This window comes from Vulpes lagopus, chromosome 7, assembly GCF_018345385.1.
Source record: "Vulpes lagopus strain Blue_001 chromosome 7, ASM1834538v1, whole genome shotgun sequence".
Classification (NCBI taxonomy): Eukaryota; Metazoa; Chordata; class Mammalia; order Carnivora; family Canidae; genus Vulpes; species Vulpes lagopus.
The window spans coordinates 53,243,916-53,265,355 of record NC_054830.1 but is presented as its reverse complement, the minus strand read 5'-3'; the positions used below and the strand labels follow the sequence as shown (position 1 = coordinate 53,265,355).

The 21,440-nt window shown below is 46.0% G+C and overlaps 1 protein-coding gene across 2 annotated transcripts in view; it reads left to right on the top strand.

The window, feature by feature from the left end:
* FGD5 (FYVE, RhoGEF and PH domain containing 5) overlaps positions 1 to 21,440 on the top strand; it is a 120,875-nt gene that overhangs the window by 73,444 nt on the left and 25,991 nt on the right. For both annotated transcript variants that reach the window (XM_041762271.1, XM_041762272.1), the window contains 5 exons: positions 11,982 to 12,142; positions 12,412 to 12,568; positions 13,196 to 13,289; positions 15,010 to 15,060; positions 15,660 to 15,718. In XM_041762271.1, coding sequence (XP_041618205.1) covers positions 11,982 to 12,142; positions 12,412 to 12,568; positions 13,196 to 13,289; positions 15,010 to 15,060; positions 15,660 to 15,718 — 522 coding nt within the window. The remainder of the gene's footprint in view (positions 1 to 11,981; positions 12,143 to 12,411; positions 12,569 to 13,195; positions 13,290 to 15,009; positions 15,061 to 15,659; positions 15,719 to 21,440) is intronic.

Here is a 21,440-nt window from a genome sequence, read left to right as displayed (position 1 = left end):
CACCCAGGGACCCCCACCTGGCAGGTTTTTGTGAAAAGGTCAGAGGGACTAAAGGAGGAGTATTAGGAGGACACAGTACAGAATGGCAGAGGAGAGGCTTCTCAGATCCTCCCTAAATCTGTCCCGCTGATAGCACCTCCACTACCCACCTTGCTCAGTGGAAGTAGCCACCTGAAAGAGTGTCAGGAGTGCCCAGAACAGAGCCAGATTTCTCAGACTGCTTGGGGGAAGAGGACACTTACTCAAAAGCCCTCCCTTACTCTGCAAACATGTTTACTTCAACTGTGGCCTTGGTGCTGACATGACTGGGGCAAGTGTAGAATCTAGAGGGACACAGAATCAAATGTATGAGTTTATCTAAATTTGGGTGCTGTCAGTTTTCCCCCCACCCAGTCCTGTCCTTCCTCACCCAGACAGCCCTGCCTTCTCATTGGAGGGGTGGTGGTGAGCATCTGTTGACCATCTGTTGTGTGCTTGACAATTTACATATGTTCTGTCATTTAATTACACATACTCTCTGCTCAATAAATACTTCTCAGATGGTTGAATGAGTCCAAAACTGAGTCTCAGAGAAGATGAGCGACTTGCCCAAGGTCACACAGCTAGTAAGAAGTAGGGCCAGGGCCATCTGACTCCAGAGCCCTGAGAAAAGGAGGAAACAAGTGGAAGTAGAACAGTCCGTGTAGGTGTAAGGGGCCTTAGGAGGGGAGCATCACTGTGAACAGGAGGAATGCAGTCAGGGAAGGCTTCCTGGAAGAAAGGATGTTGAGATGGACAGAGAGTATGAACAGACCTTCCAGTGGATGGGAGCAGCAGGAACAAGTGGACAGAATGGAGGGCTTGGGGGCATGGGGCATACAGGAAGTTGCTAGAGAGCTGGTCTTGGGGAGAGCCTGAATAGCATGGCCCAAGGCCTTTCGTAAGGGAGGTGTAGGAATTTGGGAGCCCTGAGGACTTAAGCAGGGCAGATGCAATGAAGGAGTTTGGGGGAAGGTTGGTCTGGTGGGTTGGGTGGGAGGGGGTGATGCCGGGGTACCAGCAGGTTAACCCAGACCAGACTCCCAGGTGGCCTCATGCTGGGGAAGTTGTGTGGAGCTAGGAAGATTATGTGTCTGTCTCTTACTTTTATCTTTGAGCCCCTGTCTGCGGACAACATTAAGAAGTAACTTTTAATTGAGTGGGGAGGGTTCTGTCTTTAAGTCTTTGCTGGGCTCTTCCAGGACAATGAGCTCATTGGTCTTTATGGACTCAGAGACAGATTTTGGTTCAGTGTGAGAAAATATGCTTTCTCCCCACCTGAACTGCCAGGGAGGGGGTGAGCTCTCCTTATAGGGAGGTACGAATGTAGTAACTTTTGGGGAGTTCTTAGTAGAGGGGTTCCTACCCCAGGTGTGTGGCTCTTCCCTGTATGTTTTCATTCAGTTCAGGAAAAAATTGCTATGTGGCCCTGGAAAGTCTCTTTTAATCCCTCACCCTGAGATGGCCAGTGGGACTCAGACGTTTTTAGCCATGGAAGCTCATCTTCAAATGGAATTTTACTCAGACCCCCAATATGAATAGTAGCTGAAAACAGAGATGCTTTGGTTCAAAGGTGAGTGGAGGCCAAAGTTTGGGCTCTGCCTCCACCTCCCTTACCTCCAGGTCTTCATGGAGCACAGTGTGAGAAATAGTCAAATAAATGAGTGGTTCTCCCAGTGTGGTCCCCGAACCAATGGCACCAGCATCACCTGGGAACTTGTAAGAAATGCGTATTCTTGGGCCTCATCCCACAACTGCTAAATCAGAAACCCTGGGGGAAGGGGCTGGCCATCTGTTTTAATGAACCCTCCAGGTGATGCTAATGGACAGTAATGTTTGAGACCCACAGATAGATGATCCTGTAAAGTCCCTTCAGCATGAGTTCTTTATGATTCCTTGCCCCTTCAAGACAGGCATCCCCTGCAACTCTAGTCCCTAACTTGAGCTGTGCACAGATAGCACATATTTAAGAAGGCTTTAAAAATATGGTTTAAAAAATGAGTTAAAAAAACATAACTTATGGACAGCCTGAGTGGCTCAGCGGTTTAGCACTGCCTTCAGCCCAGCACATGATCCTGGAGACCTGAGATTGAGTCCCATGTCAGGCTCCCTGCATGGAGCCTGCTTCTCCCTCTGCCTGTGTCTCTGCCTCTCTCTGTCTCTCTCTCTGTCTCTCATGAATAAATAAATAAAATCTTAAAAAAAAACAACTTCACAGTTATGAACAAAGCTGGGTCAATTTAAGGGTGAAATGAAAGTGAATGAGACACAATCTGCTTCTGCATAATTGGAGAAAATATAACAGAAACATATAGAGTAAATATATAGCCTAATAATGCAAAATATTGTAAAGCCATTACTTTTTAAGACTGGGATACACATAGCGCTGCCTCAAGGTATGTAGTAGGTGTCCAGGAGTACTCAAGGCCACGGGATAAACAGAACACATTTTCTAAGAGCATCTGCTTTGCTTTAGATACATATTTTGAAGTAAACTAAATCACACATGGATATATTTTAGAGAATAATGTAAAATATGCCTTAATTCTTAAGCTAAAATATGAGACTTCAGAGACATTCTGAAATCAGGGTAGTTTCATTCAGGCTGTGACCCCAGAGTTCTGGAGACTGTAGGATACTTGAAAGACCCCTAGACTGATTGATGAAATAACCTAGGAGGGCTTCATGATGGAGGTGGCATTTGAAGCAGCTTTAAAAGATGAGCAAGATATGGATCAGATGCCAGAAGCACAGAACAAAGACACAGAGGCTGGGAAAGAGGATTCCTATAAAGCAGTGGTGCTCAAAGCGTGGACCCAGGACCAGCAGCAGCAGCATTACCTGGAACATGGGAGAAATGAAAATTATCCAGCCCCACCCCCAGCCTCCTGAATGGAAGCTCTGGAGGCAGGCCTAGTGATCTGGGTTCGAGTAAGTCCCACAGATGATTGTGAAGCATGCTTATCCTGGAGAAGCACTGGTATGCAGAGTGAGCAGTGAGGTGCAGAGGCAGGCTGGACAGGCTCTTAAAGCACCATGAACTCCAGGCCCAGGGAGTTGAAATGAAGAGCTTGGAGGAGACACAAACACAGTGGGGACAAGCAATGCTTGTCTTCCTTCTTCCAGGGACCTCGGAGAGCTGTTTTCCTTTTTAAAAACTGTTTTGTAACTTACATACAGTTAAATGCACGAATCTCAAGGGTAGGGCTTAAATCCTTAATATGTGTGTGTATGTGCACTGTAACCACCACTCAGAACATTTTCATCATCCCAGCAGATGCCTCTGTGCCCCTCCTCAGTCCATGTCACCCTCCAGAGGTTACCACTATTTCGCTTTCCATCATATTCGATTGGTTTAGCCTGTCATGGGACCTCATATGAATGGAATCATGAATTATGTATTCTTCTGTGTCTGGCTTCTTTAGTCCAACATAATATGTGAGATTCATCCAAGTTTTCATACTTATCAGTATTCTTTTGTGTGTATATACCACCGTTGGTATATCTGTCCTCCTGTTAATGATCATATTTAGCTTGTTTCCAGCTCAGGCTATTCTAAAGCTGCTATGAATGCTCTCATATGTATCTTTAGGGAACGTGAGTACTCATTTCTCCTCAGTATCTGCCTAGAATGGAATTGTTGGTCACAGAGTAAGCACAGATTCAGCTTTATTAGGAACTGCCAAATGGGTTTTCAAGGCGGTTGAAGCAATATTTACTTCCACCCCCAACATCTGGGAATAACGTTCCTCATGCTGCCAGCACACAGGAATTGTCAGTCTTCTTACTTGTGGCCATTCTGGTGATCACGTGGTGGTTTCTCATCGTGGGTTTAGCTTGCATTTCCTTGATGGTTTATGAAATTGAGTATCTCTCTGTTTATTATTTATTTCCATTTGGAAATCCTCATTTAAAGGCTTTTGCTTACCTTTTAATTGGGTTGCCTGTCTTTTTCTTACTGGTCTGTAGGAATTCCTTAAGTATTCTGAACATAAGTCTATTTTCAGATATGCATATTGTGAATATTCTCCCAATCTGTGACTTCCCTCTTCAATTTTTTAACAGCTTAGTTGAGATATAAATCTCATACCATACAATTCAACCATTTAAAGTATAAACTGCAGTGGTTTTCTGTATGTTTAGAGTTGTGTAGTCATCACAACAGTCAATTTTGGCACATTCTCATCACCCCAAAAAGAAACTGCAAACCCCAGAGTTGTCACTCCCCATCACCCTGCCTCAGCCCTAGGCACTCAGCTATTGAATTCTATCTCTGTAGATTTTCCTGTCCTTGAAATTTCATATAAATTGTAGTCTTTTGTCATTGGTGTCTTTCACCTAGTATAACGTATTCAAGGTTCATCTGCATTGCAGTATGTGTCCGTACTTCATCCTTTTTCATGGCCAGCATTCCATTGTGTAGATAGACCACATTCTGTTTATCCATTTATTAGTTGATGGACATTTGAGTGCTTTTCACTCTTTGACTATTCTGAAAATGCTGCTATGATCATTCACGGACAAATTCTTTTTTTTTTTTTTTAAAGATTTTTTTTTTATTTTTATTTAATTATGATAGTCACAGAGAGAGAGAGAGAGAGAGGCAGAGACATAGGCAGAGGGAGAAGCAGGCTCCATGCACTGGGAGCCTGATGTGGGATTCGATCTTGGGTCTCCAGGATCGCGCCCTGGGCCAAAGGCAGGCGCCAAACCGCTGCGCCACCCAGGGATCCCTCACGGACAAATTCTTGTGTGAATATATGTTTTCCATTCTCTTGGAGATATACCTAGGAGAGCAGTTGCTGGATCATATGGTAGTTTTTTAACCTTTTGAGGAATTACCAGTTGTTTTCCAAAGTGGCTGCACCATTTTAGATGCCCACCAGTAGTGTGTGAGAGTTCCAGTTTCTCCCACCTCCTTGCAGGACTTGTAATTATCTTTTTTATTATAGCCATCCTGATGGGTGCAAAGTGGGATCTCACTATGGTTTTGATTTTGCATTTCCCTAATGACTAATGATGTCAGACATCTTTCCATGTGCTTCTTGGTTATTTGTATATTTTCTTTGGACAAATGTCTTCAAATCCATTGCCCATTTTTTAATGGGTTATCTTTTCATTGTAATTCTATATACAAGTCCCTTATCAGATCTGTGATTTGCAAATATTTCCTCTCATTCTGTGGGTTGTCGTTGTTCACTCACTCAATAGTGTCCTTTGAAGCATAAAAGTTTTTAATTTTGTTGTAATCTAATTTATCTGTTTTCTTTTGTTGCTTGTGCTTTTGGCATCATATCTAGGAAAGCTCTGCCTAGCCCCAGATCACAAAGATTTACTCCCATATTTTCTTTAAAGAGTTCCATAGTTTTAGCTCTTACACATAAGTACTTGCTTCTGGGTTGATTTTTGTGTATGGTATAAAGAAGGAGTCCAGATTCATCCTTTTGAATATGGATATCCAAATATCTCAGCACCATTTGTTGAAAAGGCTTTTTTCCCCACTGAATTTTCTTGGCACCCTTGTTAAAAATCACTTGACCATAAACGTTTATTCCTGGGTTCTTATTTCTATTCCACTGATCTTTATCTCTGTCCAATGCTGATACTACACAGTCTTTTTTTTTTTTAAGATTTATTTATTGAGAATGAGAGAGAGCAAGCGGGGGGCGGGGGACAGAGAGAGAGACTCTTCAAGTAGACTCCCCACTGAGTAAGGAACCTGACATAGGGCTCAGTCTCATAATCCATGAGATCATGGCCTGAGCTGAAATCAAGAGCTGGACAGTTAATTGACTGAGCCACCCAGACACCCTGATACCATTCAGTCTTGATTCCTATAGCCCTATGATAAGTTTTGAAATCAGGAAGTGTGAGTTCTTCTTTTTCAAGATAATTTTGGCTATTCTAGGTCCCTTGTACTGCCATGTGAATTTTAGAATCAGCTTGTCAGTTTCTCTAAAAAAAGGTAACTGAGATTTTTATGGGGGTTGAGGTGAATCTGTAGGGAATATTAACCTCTAACAGTATTAAGTTGTGATTACGAGACATCTTTCCACTTACATAGGTCTCCTTTAATTTCTTTTCTTTTAGAGAGCAGGGAAGGGCAGAAGGAGAGAGACTCTTAAACCTGCTCCACACCCAGTGTGGAGCCTGATACAGGGCTTGGCTTCACAACCCTGACATCATGACCTGAACCAAAATCAAAAGTTGGATGCTTAACTGACTGAGCCACCCAGATGCCTCTTCTTTAATTTCTTTCAGTGATGTTTTATTGTTTTCAGAGTACAGGTTGTATGCTTCTTTTGTTAAATTTATTCCTAAGGATTTTATTATTTTTCATCTTTCTTTTTCAGTGATTTTAAAATTCTATTTATTTTAAAGATTTATTTATTTATTTTAGAGAGAGAGAGACAGAGCAAGAGCACAGTGGGAGGAGCAGAGGGAGAAGGAGAGAGAATCTTTTTTTTTTTTTTTTTTTTTAGGAGAGAGAATCTTAAGTAGACTCCACACTGAGTGCCAAGCATGGAGGCCAGTGTGGGGCTTGATCTCAAAACCCTGAGATCATGAGTCAAAACCAAGAGTCAGTGCCTCAACTGACTGCACCACCCAGTCACCCCTAATTCAACTTTACAGAAAAGTGATAAGAATAGGAAAAGTTACATAGAACAACCAAATTCCTTTTATCCATATTTATCTGTTAACATGAAATTAATTTACTTATTTTTCTGAATGGCTCATACATTTTTTTTAATACAGTTTAAGAAGTCTAGGGGTGCCAGGTGCCTAGGTGGTTCAGTGGTTGAGTGTCTGTCTGCCTTTGGCTCAGGTCATGATCCCAGGGTCCTGGGATCGAGTTCCACATTGCAAAGAGCCGGCCTTTCTCTCTGCCTATGTCTCTGCCTCTCTCTGTGTGTCTCTCATGAATAAATAAATTTTTTTAAAAGCCTAAAAAAAAAAGGGATAGGGGCACCCATGTGGCTCAGTCATTTAAGTGTCTGACTCCTGATTTTGCCCTAGGTCATGATCTCAGGGTTGTAGGGATTAAGCCCTGTGTTGGGCTCTGTGCTGGGCATGGAGCCTGCTTAAGATTCTCTCTCCCTTTGCCCCTCCCAACTTCCTCTCTTCTTAAAAAAAAAGTCTTTGTGTGCCTCTACATAGAATTATTTTCAGGGTTCCAGAATATCCTCCCGTGACTGACCAGGCCAGGTGAAGCCATGTCTACTGAACGGGTCGGGGCCTGCCAGTGCATGTTTGTGACATTGGGCGGGTATGGTTGAGGTTGATTCGTATTTGGCCAGATGGGATCCTAGTGAGTCTATTTGACTTTTGGCAGCAACATCAGTGGTTTGACTATTTGCAGGGAGGAGGAAATCCTGGTTACCCACCAACTGTTGATCCCAGAGAACAGAGATGCTGTGTTGCCCAGAAAACTCAGTAGTGGGTTTAGAGAAGAGAGAAAGGGGCCAAGGGACCAGGCCTCTGTACGTGAGGTCTCTGCTTCTACTGCACACAAGCCCAAGATAGGGTTCTAAGAACCATGTGAGCTCCGGGAAATGTCTGGGCTCCAGAGGCAGAGAGGCAGTCCCTACACTCGGGCCTCTCCACCAGACTGCCTCAGGGTTTCTGAGGGTGGGCACAAGCCCGGCCAGCACTCTGAAGAACTAGGTTCTAGTCTACCTCCTGGACCTGAGCAAGTCAGGTCCCCTGTCTGGGCCCATCTGTAAATGTGAGGTTAGTGTGGAGCAATGGAAAGATCTAGGACTTTGGAGTCAATCTGACTTGGGCTCAAATCTTGCCATCTTGGTGACATTGGGCAAATTACTTAACCCCTCTGGGCCTGGTTATTTTATCAGCTAATAGAAATAATATTAGTGTGAAAGTGAGAGGGTTGTTCTGAAGATTAGATGGGAAAGTGAATGTACAGTGTTGAACACACATGGCTAACATGGTGCAAGTTTTTGGTACATATTGGGTGTTGTCATGTGTTGCTCACTTTCCCTGGGAGCACCCTGGAGCGCTCCCACTCTGGGTGCTGGGGATACAGAGATAAGTAAAACTCACTCTAGGGGAGAAGGAAGGCACAGGAACAAATCATCCTAAAACATAACAGAAGGCAATGTACACAAACTCTGTGAAGCATGAATTTGTATCCCCATTTAGCAGAGGGGGAAATTGAGGTCCACAGGGATGAAGTGACTTTCCCAAGGTCACACACAACTCTCCAGGTAGACAGGGACTCATTTTTGTTCTCTAGGCCTTGACTTGGGACCTAGAGGCTCTGAGGCTGGAACGGGAGCTCCACAGAGAGCTGGGAAATGAGTATGGTGAGAAGGCAGACCAGATCAGAAAGGCCTCTGGTGCCCAGAGGGGTTCGGACTGGACCCAGCAGGCATTGAGACCACTCAGTTCTTTTTCCTTATTATCTCTAGTCTGTCCCCTCTCTCCATCCCCATGGCCACCATTGGAGGCCACCATCTAGGCCTCTCTCCTGGATGACTGGAACGGTCTTGCTCTCATTCTGGCCACCTCCAGTTTGTTCTCCCAACAAAGTAAATTTTCTAAGAGAGATCCCAGGATGAAAACCAAGTGCCTCTAAAAGCCCACAGGGCCCTGTGGGTTGGGTTCTCTGTTCCGATCCTCCAGGGCCATCATACTCTAATCCTGTACATTTTTTGCAAGGTGCACACACTCACATGCACACACACACTACACCCAAGACACACTCAATTTAGTTCCTCCTCCGCCTCAAGGCCTTTGCACGTGCTGTCCCCACTGCCTGAAACACTCCCCTCTTTTTTCAGTGGAGGTGTTGCCTTCCTGGCATGCTTTCCCAGAGGTAAGCCAGGTCTCCCTCTTATGACCAACTGTGGCTCCTATGCTTTTCCCCATCACAACACTTATACCTTTGCATCGAATTTGTGTTTTTACTCCTCTCTTTTTCCTAGATTACAAACTCTTTGAGGGCATAACAACATTTCCTGCTCCCACTCTCTCCTCAGGGCTTGGTGCAGAGCAGACACTCAGAATATTTGTTGAATGAATAAGGGGATGAGAGCCGGATATCTCCTACTCTCTTCCTCCGTCTGACAGACCCCAAGTGCAGTGATGGCCAGAATTATTAGGACAGCAGAAATCTTTCAGGGAGTGATAGATAGTGTGGCTGGCACTCAGCGCTGCCAGGCAATGCAAGAGTTTTAAGAACGGATGTTTGTGGCGAGTCCAATTATGCTCCAGTTTTTAAAATGAGTCATGTTGATGATGGCCATCCTGCCCGTTGGGACTAAGTCAATTTAGTGAGAATTAATTACAGATGAGAAACTAGCTTGCAGAGCAGTTAATATTTTAGCTCCCTGGGGTGCAGTGCACATGCAGCCATCACTCTTGTCTTTGCTTGTCCTTCCTTCTCTCCCTTGCCTTTGCCCTCTTCCCTTTTTTGTGGTAAGCTGGGCGGCAGGGTGACCAAATTGCAGTCTTAGCTCCCTATGGCCTATTGTCCTTTTCTGTTAAATAAAGGTCTTTCAGTCAGTCAGTAGTCAGCAAGTACTATCAAACTCCTCTGTGTCACATGCTCTGTTGGAGTTAAAAAACACAGCAGGAAACAAAAACAGATGTGACCCTGCTCTAAAGATGTCATACCCAAAATATAATCACAGCTGCCATGAGGATAGCACTTTACAGTTTACAAAGCAGTTTAAACATCAGGATGAGCTTCTCAGCAGCCTCATGCTGTACTTAGTGATACTGTTATCCCTACTTTACAGATGAGGAAACTGAGGCTCAGACAAGTGACAGCTTGCCCACAGTCATCAGCTACTCTACTGGTGTATCTGAGCTTGAACCTGGTGCAGATCCGATGACAATGTGTGAAAAATCCTCTGTCAATCAACTGCCCAAGCAAGAGGGATTATTCCTCATTGGGATGTTTTCTTCCTTTCTTTGGGGTGCCAGGGCTGAGAAGACTCTGCAGGACTGGAGGCTGGCTCCTAAACATGGAGACTCATAAGGAAGAGTGGGAGGGTCCTCCTGCCCTGGGTAGAGAAACCCCTACTCCCAGTTCAGAGCGACCCCAGGATCTCAGAGCAAGCTATGGGCAGAAAGAAGGATTAAACACCACCTCCCCCTAGTTCCTTCTCACTTGTAGTTCACACTTTCTCCACCCTCTGAAACATGCTTTCAGGAAAGGCTCTGATAGCTTAGATACAATGGGATTTGGTTTCTAATTATAGCTCTAGCATGTGGCCTCCACTTAAGGACACACATGCCTTCAGCCAGAGAATCTGTTCATGAGTTCAAGACTCAGCCCCAAGTTTCTGACCTCAGTGATGGGGCTAGAGGTGTCCTGAGACCTTCAAATTGCACCAGACTGGGGCTAATGAGGGCTGGCCTCAGGAGGAACCAGCTCATCCACCCTCCTTGGAACCACAGGCCAGGGTAGGCCGCCCTCTCCTTGTCCTCCCTGCCAATTCCCGGCAGAGCAGGTTGCAGCAGCAGGAGGTCAGCTCCGGACAGGATGAGGTGTTCAGGAAGCAGAGACCTTTGTAACCCGCACATCTGTGTCCTCCGCCTTACTGCACAGGCAGCATCTTTACAGATATTGGAGGGGCAGGGCACAGCAAAGTGTCTGCCTCTCACATTCTGGGTCCTGCCCTCTCCTCAGTCCCTCCTTCCCTCCAGCCCTCCCTCTCTCTCCTCTGTCTTTCTCCCTCTCTCTTTTTCTGTGCTTTCTCATTTTTCTTTCTCTCTTCCCTTGTCCCCCCATCTGGCCCTGTCCTACCTCCCTGCCTTTTTTGCCTATCCCTCTCCTTCTCCTGCATTCCTTTACTTGGGGGGGGAAGACCAGAAAGACTTCCTGGAGGAGGGGCTGCTCATCCTTTCAGGCATTTTGTCCTTTCAGATCTCAATGTAAAGAGACCATTCTAGCAATGAAAACTGTTCAGCAGTGGAATTAACTGTCTTGCTCAGTCATGAGTTCTCCATCAGGGAGGCAATCAAACAAGGCATTGTGGTCATCTGTCCTGAATGCTATAAAGGTGATCGGACCTTCTTAATTTGGGCTGGACCACAAGACCTCTCATGGGATGTCCTGCCTAATGTGCAGCACTCCACAATTCGAGGTGGTCTCAGTGTATCCCATGTATTTAAAACTACAGACCTATGGCTCTTGCAAGAGTGGGTAAAGTGTAGTTGAAGATAAAAAATTTTTTTCATGAGGAGGGGGCCTTGTATTTGTCATAATTTTAATGTTCACTAAATTTAGTTGGATTTTTTAAGTGATTAAAACAAAGAAGAAAAAAATCATTCCTAATGTTTAAATCATTAAATTTAGTTGGATTTTTTTTAAAGTGATTAAAACAAAGAAAAAAAAGTCATTCCTGATCTCTGAGCACAACCACTGTTTACATTTCCCTCCATTTCCTTTTACTTTTTCCTTTGTTCCTGTTTTATAGGACTGTGTTAGGGTAGAAAGACAACTTTTGTATCCTTTCTTGATTTACCTCTAAGACATGAATATCTGTACATAGTTACCATCTGCATCAATTTCAGTGATTGCTTAATAAGCCATGGAGGGTTTGCCTATGATTTCTTTAGACTTTATTCTAAAGCAACACAGTACATGAACCTTTTCAAAGATAGATAATGGTAGAGCACTTTGTATTTCTTCAGAGAGGGAATTACCCAACTTTTCAGAAGAACAGCATGCCCCAAGTTCAGGAATGACCATGCTTTAAAGCCCTCCGCTGTAACAGCAGTTGTGTTGGGTGCTTTTGGGGCATCAGTTACCTGTGATCACCAGGTATGTGTTATAACCCCTATTTTACAGGTGAGAACACTGGGGTCTGAAACGTTGGCCTAAGGTCCTATGCTATCTGTGTGTAGGCCAGGGCTTCAGAGCCCCTCGGGAGCTGCCAGGGAGAACTTGTGCTCAGTCCTGTCAACTGGGTAACAAGCCTTTGGGGTTTCAGGATTTCCATGGAGCTGTCACAAGGGCCTTGGATGAAATAGACCAAGAGGGCAAGGACACGTTGTCCAGGGAAGAGCTGAGGCGTGGCCTAAGCGAACTCCCAGCCATCCGAGACCTTCATCAGGGAATCCTGGAGGAGCTGGGGGAGAGGCTGTTGCACTGGTGAGCTGTCCATGGACTCCTTTCCCTACTTCCACTGCAGTGGGGGGTGGGGGCAGTTAAAACCCCACCATGTGGAATGGTGTCTTCATTTGACTGATGCGGAAGCCAAGACACAGGTGTTAGGTCATTTGCCCAAAGTAAAACGAGTGGGAGTGTGAGAGGGTCAAGCTGTGGTTCCACCCAGTAACGTGACTCTAGCTCTCACCACTTACCACCGTGCTGGTCCCAAGGCTGAGTTCTCCCTGTCCCATCCCCCTCCCCGGCTGCAGGGAGGCCCAGCAGAAGGTGGCCGATGTCTTCCTGGCCCGGGAGCAGGAGTTTGACCACCATGCTGCTCACATCCTGCAGTTCGACAGGTATCTGAGTCTGCTCAGTGAGACCTGCTTGCATTCTCCACGGCTGGCAGCTGCTGTCCGTGAGTTTGAGGTGGGTCCCTTGGTCCTCTGAGAACTTGCTCTAATATACAGGGGTGGGGTGGGCATGGAAGGGCTTACTGCAAACCAGGGGGGCTTCTTGGTAGGTCTGAGGCTGAAGGTCAGAAGGGAGGGCCTGGCTGGGGGAGGAAAGGGTGGCCTAGCTGGAGGGAAGACCTAGAACTGAGAACATTCCCTTATGGGTGATTGATGACAACTCTATGACCCCCCACCATGGCAAGGGTTTTAGTGACTGTTCTCCTGTCCCAGTAGAAAAGCACAAAGCAAGCTGGGGCCCCAGCTGTTAGAGTAACCAACAAATGGACCATCAACTGGGGACCCAGTTACTAGACAGAAAATGGGGGCTTTTTTCTTTTACTGACACTAGATGCAAAGCAGGGACTAGTAGATACATGTTACTGAATGTAGCACTAACTGTGAGGCTAAGGAATGAACTGTTATGGCAGGGTGGTGCTAATCTGGGAGGCCTTCCTGGAGGAGGGGGACCTGGTTTTAAAGAGGGGAGAAGCTCGGTGTGGCCAGGAAGTAGTGTGGATGGGACAGTGTATGAGAGATTCCATGAGCCTGGTACCTCAAGACAGGGGTCTCTAATGGAGTTTTGTCCTCCCTTGTCTCTTAGGAGCAGCAGAGTCAGCAAGGAGGTGGCCAGAACGTGAAGCACCGGCTGCTGCGGGTGGTTCAGCGCCTCTTCCAGTACCAAGTGCTCCTCACAGGTGGGCCCCACAGGAGGTCAAGGTACACTGAGGTGATGCAGGGAAAGAAGGCACCTAAGAAGGGGTGCTGGTGACATTGGCAAGCTGTGTGATGACCCCCTCCCCTCCCATTGTGGTGGGAATGGGTAGTAGGAGGATTGCTCTCAGTTCCTGGCTACTGCGCCTCCAGACAGGCTGGACTGTGCCACCACTTTCCCTCTAGCTGAGCTTTGGATCCCCTGCTGCCACCTTGGAAACCTCACTTCAGTGGCCATCTTTGTCTTCCTTCAGCCTCTCCCATCCTAAAACACAGAAGCTCATACCTTCCCCTGTTCTGCATTTCCTCAGTTAGTGCTTCATTTCCCTAAAGCTGTTCTTATCTCCAGTCCCTTCTTGTGGCCAAAAAAGGCCGCCTTAAACCTGCTCTGACCATCTCGTGGCTTAGCCACTGACAACTTCCTGCTTCTCAAATCATCTCATCCTGAGGCTTCTGTACTCTCTCCCCCTGCCTCCCTCGACCTCTCTACTACCCCTCTCCCATCTGTATTGACAACTCCCTTCCTCCACTGTTCTGTAAATGTCAGTATTTCTTGGGGCTCAGTCCTAGGTCCTCTTTCCTTCCTCCCCACTTTACAAACTCTGCCCCAGGGAAAGTCATTCCCTCCCCTACTTCCACCTCCCAGAAACACCACACCTCTGTCCTGAGCTCCAGACTCATTTACCCAACTGCCTCCCAAATGGACAAAGATGCCAGGCCTGGAGAACTGCTGTTCCAGTGAGGGAGACAGGCAACCACACAAAGAGATATGTATGTAATTCCAGGTGGTGACCAGGCCATAAGGAAAGTCTATTAAAGCCAGGGAGACAGGGAATTTGTTCATCTAATTCAACAAGTGTTTACTGAGCATCTACTCTGTACCAGGCCCTGTGCTAGATGCTAGAGATATAGCACTGAATTAAACAGCTGAAACTCTGTGATGTTGTGGAGTTTTTACGCTAACAAACTAAGAAGGAAATAAAAATATATGTCAGAAATAAGAGCTCTGAAGAAAATAAAGCAGGCTGAGGGGATGGAGGTAAATAGGCCTCTGAATTAGATACAGCACTCAGGAAGGACCTCTCTGAGGAGGTAATATTGCACAGAGATCTCAGCAAAATGAGAACATAAACCCTACAAAAATCTGGAAGAAGAGAATACTGGATAGAGGGAATAGTGAGTGCAAAGGCCCGGGGGTATTACAGACTTGCCATGTTCAAGCAATCGTAAGAGTGCCAGCATTGCCAGAGTGAATGAGTGACGTGGAGAGGTAGCTGGAGAGAGGCCAGCCCATGTAGAGCTTTGGGGTATAAATGTGTTAAAGGTTTAATACATCACACTCTGCTGTGTTGATAGTCACATCTGTTCCCCTAGAAGACAGTGTGCTTCTCAGCGGCAGGGATTCACCTTGTCTGTGTCCATATCCTGAAGGCATAGCACAGCGCCAGGCACACAGCAAGCGCTGGATAGATACACGTTGAATGAGTGAATAGCTAGCCATGGTGGCAGTGATGCTGGTGATGGCTCGGGGGCCTGTTTTGTTCTAGTGTGGTGGTATCGCAGGCTAACTAACAGGGGCAAGAGGGTAGATGCCCCATTCTTCTGGCATGTTTCTTCCAAGTCTGGAGAGGGGGGCTCCTGCTGTGGACAGGAGGGGCAGTCTTCCCTGGGGCAAGCTGACCCTGGCTCTCATTCTCCCTGCAGACTATTTAAACAACCTTTGTCCGGACTCCGCTGAGTATGATAACACACAGGGTAAGTGCAGCCTGAACCCAGAGGACGGCGACACATTCCTCTTTCGGTCCCTGTTTCCCAGCTCTGGTGCAGGACGCAGCCCCCTCCCTGGCAGCTGGATGTGCTGTGGGGCAGGAAACCTCTGGGGCTTCTGAGATGATTTCCCCGCCCCCCTCAAGCCTGGGACTCCCTGGGTTGGGCTGCCATCTAGTCAAAGGAGAGGGTAGTGATCAGAATTTGGTGATCGGAAATGGGCCAGGGCTAAAAAAGTCACCACAGTGTCTGTTTCCTCCCAATTCTGTGTGACTGTCCCTTCATATGACCTGCCAAGGCAGTCTCTATTTTAACATATTCTGTTTACAGCCGAGGAAACGAAGGCACAGAGTGGTCAAATCACTGTCAAGGTCACTTAAGATAGTAGTAGCAAAGCTAGGGTTGGGCCTGTGACCTGACCCAGCCATGGGAAAAATTGGTGCCACCCACGCATAGGCCCCTGCAACTGAAGTGATCTTGGGGAGTGGGTTGGGGAGAGGGGAGGATACGAAGGAGGCGAGGATGGTGGCTGCTGGGCTGGCCCTCCTTCCCAGAAGGCCCACTATAGTCTCTGCCTCCCTCCACAGGTGCACTGACCCTCATCTCCAAAGTCACAGACCGCGCCAATGACAGCATGGAGCAAGGGGTAAGTCTGTTTCCTGGGCTCCTTCTCTGGAGTTCAGGTCTAGGACCCCTCCAGCCTGCCCAGGTCTGCCTTGTGATACTCCACTTCTAGGAGTGCTACAGACAACCATCTGTGTCACAGGACTTTGCAAAGAGTTCTTGGCCATTGGGTTCTGGCCCTGACACTTGCTGTGACCTCAGGTACTGTGTGTTCCTGTCCAGGTTTCTGGTTCACCATTAGAATAGTGAGGGAGGCTACAGACTTTGACAAATCTGGTAAGTAATGTCCCAACTGTGGTCTGGGACCATCTGCATTAGCACCTGGTGTGCCTTGTAAGCTACAAATCCCTCGGCACACCTTAGGTCTTCTCAGCCAGAATATCTGGGGGTAAGGTCCAGGGATATGCATTTTTAACAAGTTTGCCAGGTAAATGTTTTGCTCACAAAAGTTTGAAAATCCAAAAGAATACATGAGCTCTAAGTGCACACACAGTCTGCCAGAGTGTGACTCTGTTTGTTGGACACTGATCTGGTATTTACTAGCTTTCTGCCAAGCATGGCCAACTTTATCCCATATACCAGCTCTGTTCAAGTGGCTACCTTGATTACTTGTGTCCACATATTTTCTGCTCCACTAAGATGTAAATAGGCTAGAGCTTTGTGTTGAGAAGGATTCTGAGGCTGAGTCCTCACCCAGTGGGAAAGAGTTCGGTGATGGATTAGGGATGTATTCCACCAGTGGGGGTGGGAGTGATGGTGGCATACGTGCCGAGTGGTTGCTCAGCTCTGCTGTGCATCCTTATAGTGAATCATCCACAGGCAGAAGGGGGAGGCGAGTCACATCTATTGGACACCTACTCTATGTCAGCCTTGTGTTGGGGACTGGAGGTAGAGTTAAGACATGAATCCCAACATGGAGGAAATCACAGCTTGTGAAGGGATAAATGTGTGAACATGATAAGCACCGTGAGGGAGAGAGAAAATGTCACATGGTTCAGAGAATGGAGCCATCTCTCCCAGTCAGGGCTATGAGAGGTGATGATGTGCGAGGTGCCCCCACGGGGAGCAGAGAGAGGAAAGGTGTGCCAGGAAGAGGGGCTGGCCTGGGCAGAGGTATGGAGATGGCGAAGGATAGGTCACATTAGAGTTCAGAGAGCCACCCAGCTTGGCCGAAGACGGGAGCAGGGTAGGTGAAGCAGGACAAGAGTCTGAAGAGAGGGTGTGCTGAGGGTGGAGGCTAAAGCCAAGTGAGTGTGAAAATCAGTACATCAGATACGTTGTCATCATCAGGTCATCTGCCCTCCCGCTCTGGGGTTCATGAGCTCCTTGTTCTTTGTTGTTTTAGCATCCCGTATATACAGTGTATACATATATACAGTGAAATTTCCTCCAATGTGGCCAGAGACAGAAGTGCTTTGGCATCCCATGCCCCATCATGACATAGCAGCAGAGGGGCTGGCTTCTCTGCACCCTGCTTCAGCCAGGGATGCCTCTGTTTCCAAGAAGGAAAACTAGGTCAGAAGGGCCATGTCTTCTCTCCTGTGGGTGAGCTCATGTGCGGCAGCCTCTTGCAGGAGGAGCTGGAGTAGCCGCAGGCCGACCCCCTCTCCACCCCAACTCCCCTGGCTTTGTCGAAGACTGGGGTTAGACGCTGTGCCTGGCACAGGCTGGCCCTGATCTCCAGCTGCCTGGGGACACCACGTGGGGCCTGCCCTGGATTGGCAGCCCCTGTTGCACACTTGCTGGGACCAGGCTAGGGCTCTGCCTGGGGCATGGGCAGGCAGGTCCAGATAAACCCAATGTCAGGGCAGAGCTCAATGGCTTGAGTGGCTAAAGGGCAGGCTGGGGCTCTGCATCTCCCTCCCCATGGTCACTGCCCACCTCAGGCCTCATCACCTCCCAACCTTGCCATTCCATTCAGAGTGATCCTGTTAAAATAGATCTGATGGTGCCATTCCCCTTTTTTACAAAGCCTTCTGTGTCTCCACATTACATTCAGTGGAAGTACTTTAGGGAGGTACTTCCTGGTTGTAAGAACCACAGAAGGCTTCCTGGAGGTGTCAACATTCACGTGACCTTTATGCTCACATCAGACCATTGCTACAACTCCCCACAAAGGTAGCAAAGCTGGAGATATGGTTTCTAGAAAGAGCCAAATCCCACCACCCTGAAATGGGGCCCACATACCTACCTGACACCTGGTCTGAAATGCCCCTGATAAGCTCACTAGAATAAAGCACTGGCAGCCAAGCCAAACTATCAATCCATTGAGTAGCCCATTAGCAGAAGACTGTTAGTGATGAGAGAAGCTTTGGGAAGTGTGACTCTAAGAACTGGGGCCTGGGTAGCCCCTCCTATGCCATGATCCTCACATTTTGAGGGAAGACAAGGAATAAATAGGAACAATGTGAAGATGGTATGGGAACGTCTTAGAAGTGGGAAAGTCATCTTCTCCAGCATTTTAGGAAAGGCTGTAGCAGATTCCCATGTAGCATCCTTCTCATGGTGACCATAGCTGCCTCTGTTGAGCATGGGATTGTGCCAATATTCCCCTCTGAACAGCAGAGGCACTATTATCAGCCCAGTGTCACAAGCAAGGAAACTAAGGTCTGGAGAGACAAGTTGCTTCACCCAGGATCACACAGCTCTCAGCATGGGACCGAGGCTTGAACTTGAACCTTTCTTAGCCTCTAGGCCAGACATGGCTGCATCCATCACTCACAAGTTCAGACCTGCAACCTCACACACGTTCTTGTGTGAAAACATGTGCATATGCCCATGTGCGTGGCACCTGCTCCTTTCTCACATGACACACATAAATGTACAAAGGGCCCTTTGTTTTTTTCTCTCGCATTTGGGTTTTTCTTTTTCTTTTTTCTTGACCCAGCCATGAGGAATGTCATGAATGTAGGCATGGAGGTTCGGAGTTGGCTCCCAGGTTTGTGAGCCCTGGGTGCTCCTTCAAGGACTGGTCACAGGTTAGATCAGAGGGTGGATGTACCTTGCTTTTAATTGCAGTCACTCAGACCAAACCTCAGAGGATTCCCTAGAAGAAAAATCCCACATCTAGTTGTAAGGTCAGGCTTTCAAGGCTTTTGATCAAATTGGCCATTGACTGTCCTCTTCCCCATAGCATGAGAGTAAACTGTCTCCCTCTAGAACAGAGAGGACAGGTGTAAGTCTGGGTTCTCCGATTTTTAATGTTTGTTTTTTAAGTAGACTTAAATTTTTATTGAGTTACAATACATGTAACATAAAATTGACAACTTAACCACTTTTAAGTGCACAGTTCATCATCATTAAGTACATTGACATTGTTGTGTGACCATCACCACCATCCACCTTCAGAACTTTTTCACCATCTCCAACTGAAACTATCCCCATTAAATGCTATAAGCCCCTCCCTGCAACCCCTGGTAATCACCGTCCTACTTTGTGAACAGTGTTTAGTTTTTAGGAAAATTTTAAACTTACAGAAAAAATGGAGAAAGAGAATATAGAAAGTTCCCATGTATCCCATGCAGTTTCCCCTAGTACTAGCTAGCATCTTTGTATTAGTATGGTACATTAAAGAACCAGTATTGATACGGTATTATTAAAGTTCACTGAAATGTCCTTAATCTTTGCCTAATGTTTGTTCCAAGTTCCCATCCAGTATATCACACTTAATCATCATATTTCCTTTGGCCTCTCTTGACTGTAATGGTTGCTCAGACTGTCCTTGGTTTTGATGACTTTGATAAATTTGAAGAATACTGGTCCAGGTATATTAAAGGATGCCCCCCTATTGGAATTTGTCTGATATGTGTATATGAAAAAAAAAAAGAATTTGTCTGATAGTTTTCTCATGAACAGACTGGATTCATAGGTTTTGGGAGAAATATCATGGAAGTAAAGTACCACTTTCATGACATTGTACTAAGGGTACACACTGGCAACATGGTTTGGGAGTGCTGATGTTGACTTTGACCACCTGGCTGAGGTTTTGTCTGTCAGATTTCTCCAATTTTATTTAAACTTCATAAGGTTATCCCTTCTCCCCACATAGTCCATACTTGTTGGAAGAAAGTCATTATGCACAGCCCACATTTAAGGAGTGAGGAGTTATATTCCCTCTCCTTGAAGACCAAGCAGATGCCTAAATTATTTGGAATTCTTCTGCATGGGATCTTTGTCTCTTCTTCCTTATTTTTTTTAATATATTTACTCATCATAAGTAAATCATTTAAATCAGTAAGTGCTGGGGTGCCTGGGTGTCTCAATCAGTTAAGCATCTGCCTTCAGCTCAGGTCGTGATCTCAGGATCCTGGGATCGAGCCCCAAGTCGGGCTCCCTGCTCGGCAGGGAGTCTGCTTCTCCCTCTCTCTTTCCCCCTGCTCATGCTCTCTATCTCAATTGAATAAGTAAAATCTTTATAAATAAATAAATAAGTGCTCATGGATATTTGTTTTATGTTTAGATTATGATCTCCTACCACTTTATTTATTTCTCAAGTTGTTGCAGCTTTGGCCATTGGGAACCCTGTCAATTGGTTCCTCTGTACTTTCCATGTACCCTCCATCAGTATGGATTTGGGTGGGATTTTTTGTTTTGTTTGTTTATTTTTTGAGCACTTTCCTACTTTCTGGCACTACAAAGATGTCCCAAGCTTATCTTGTTTATTTCCTTCCCCAGACTTAGAATCAGCCATTTCTCCAAGGAGTCCTGGTTCCTGATAATGGTATTAGAAGCCAAGATCTGGGCACAAAGTAGGCTATCCTATCTTTCAGGATAGGCTATCCTATCTTTCTTTCTTTCTTTCTTTCTTTCTTTCTTTCTTTCTTTCTTTCTTTTTTTAAGATTTTATTTATTTATTTATTCATGACACACAGAGAGACAGAGACACAAGCAGAGGGAGAAGCAGGCTCCATGCAGGGAGCCCGACGTGGGACTCGATCCCGGGACCCCAGGGTCATGCCCTGGGCCAAAGGCAGCGCTAAACCGCTGAGCCACCCGGGCTGCTCTCCTCTTACTTTCAGAGCAAAAAATTAAGTGTTTATATAGTAACCTGTGTGTATACTCATGTCTGTAAATATTTCTATACATAACCATCTGTATCCATATTAAAGTATGTATGAGTTCTTTATCAGTAAGCCCCAATTCTGATCATTACCATGTGGATCATTCTAGCCTCATCCCCTTGCTTATCTATATAATTTCCACTCCAGCATTAAGAAACCTGGGTCCCACCATCCATAGCCCATTTATTTGATTGGTCAATTTACCTTCATTCTTGAAAGACATTTTCCTGGGGAAAATATCTGGATTGACCAATTTTTTTTTCTAAAGATGCCATTCCACTATCTTATGACCTGTATAGTTTCCGATAAGAAATCCACTGTAATATTAATATTTATCCCTCTTACATAGTGTGTCCCTTTGTTCTGGCTGCCTTCAAGATCTCTTTACATTTGACTTTTAGAAGTTTGACTATGGTATCTAAGTATGTATGTTTTTAGGGGGCTGTGATTATCAAGCTTCCTGGGTCTATTGTCATTCATTAATTTTGGAAAATTGTTTTAGATGCTCTGCTCCCCACACCCACTCTTTTTTCTCCTTGTGTTTTAGTTTGTTAATTGCAACCTATCTACCTCCAAGTTCATTTATTCTTTCCTCAGCTGTGATTAGTTTGCTGCTAAGCCTGTCAAGGGAATTCTACATTTCTAATATTACATTTTTTGTTTTTCACATTTCCATTTGACTCT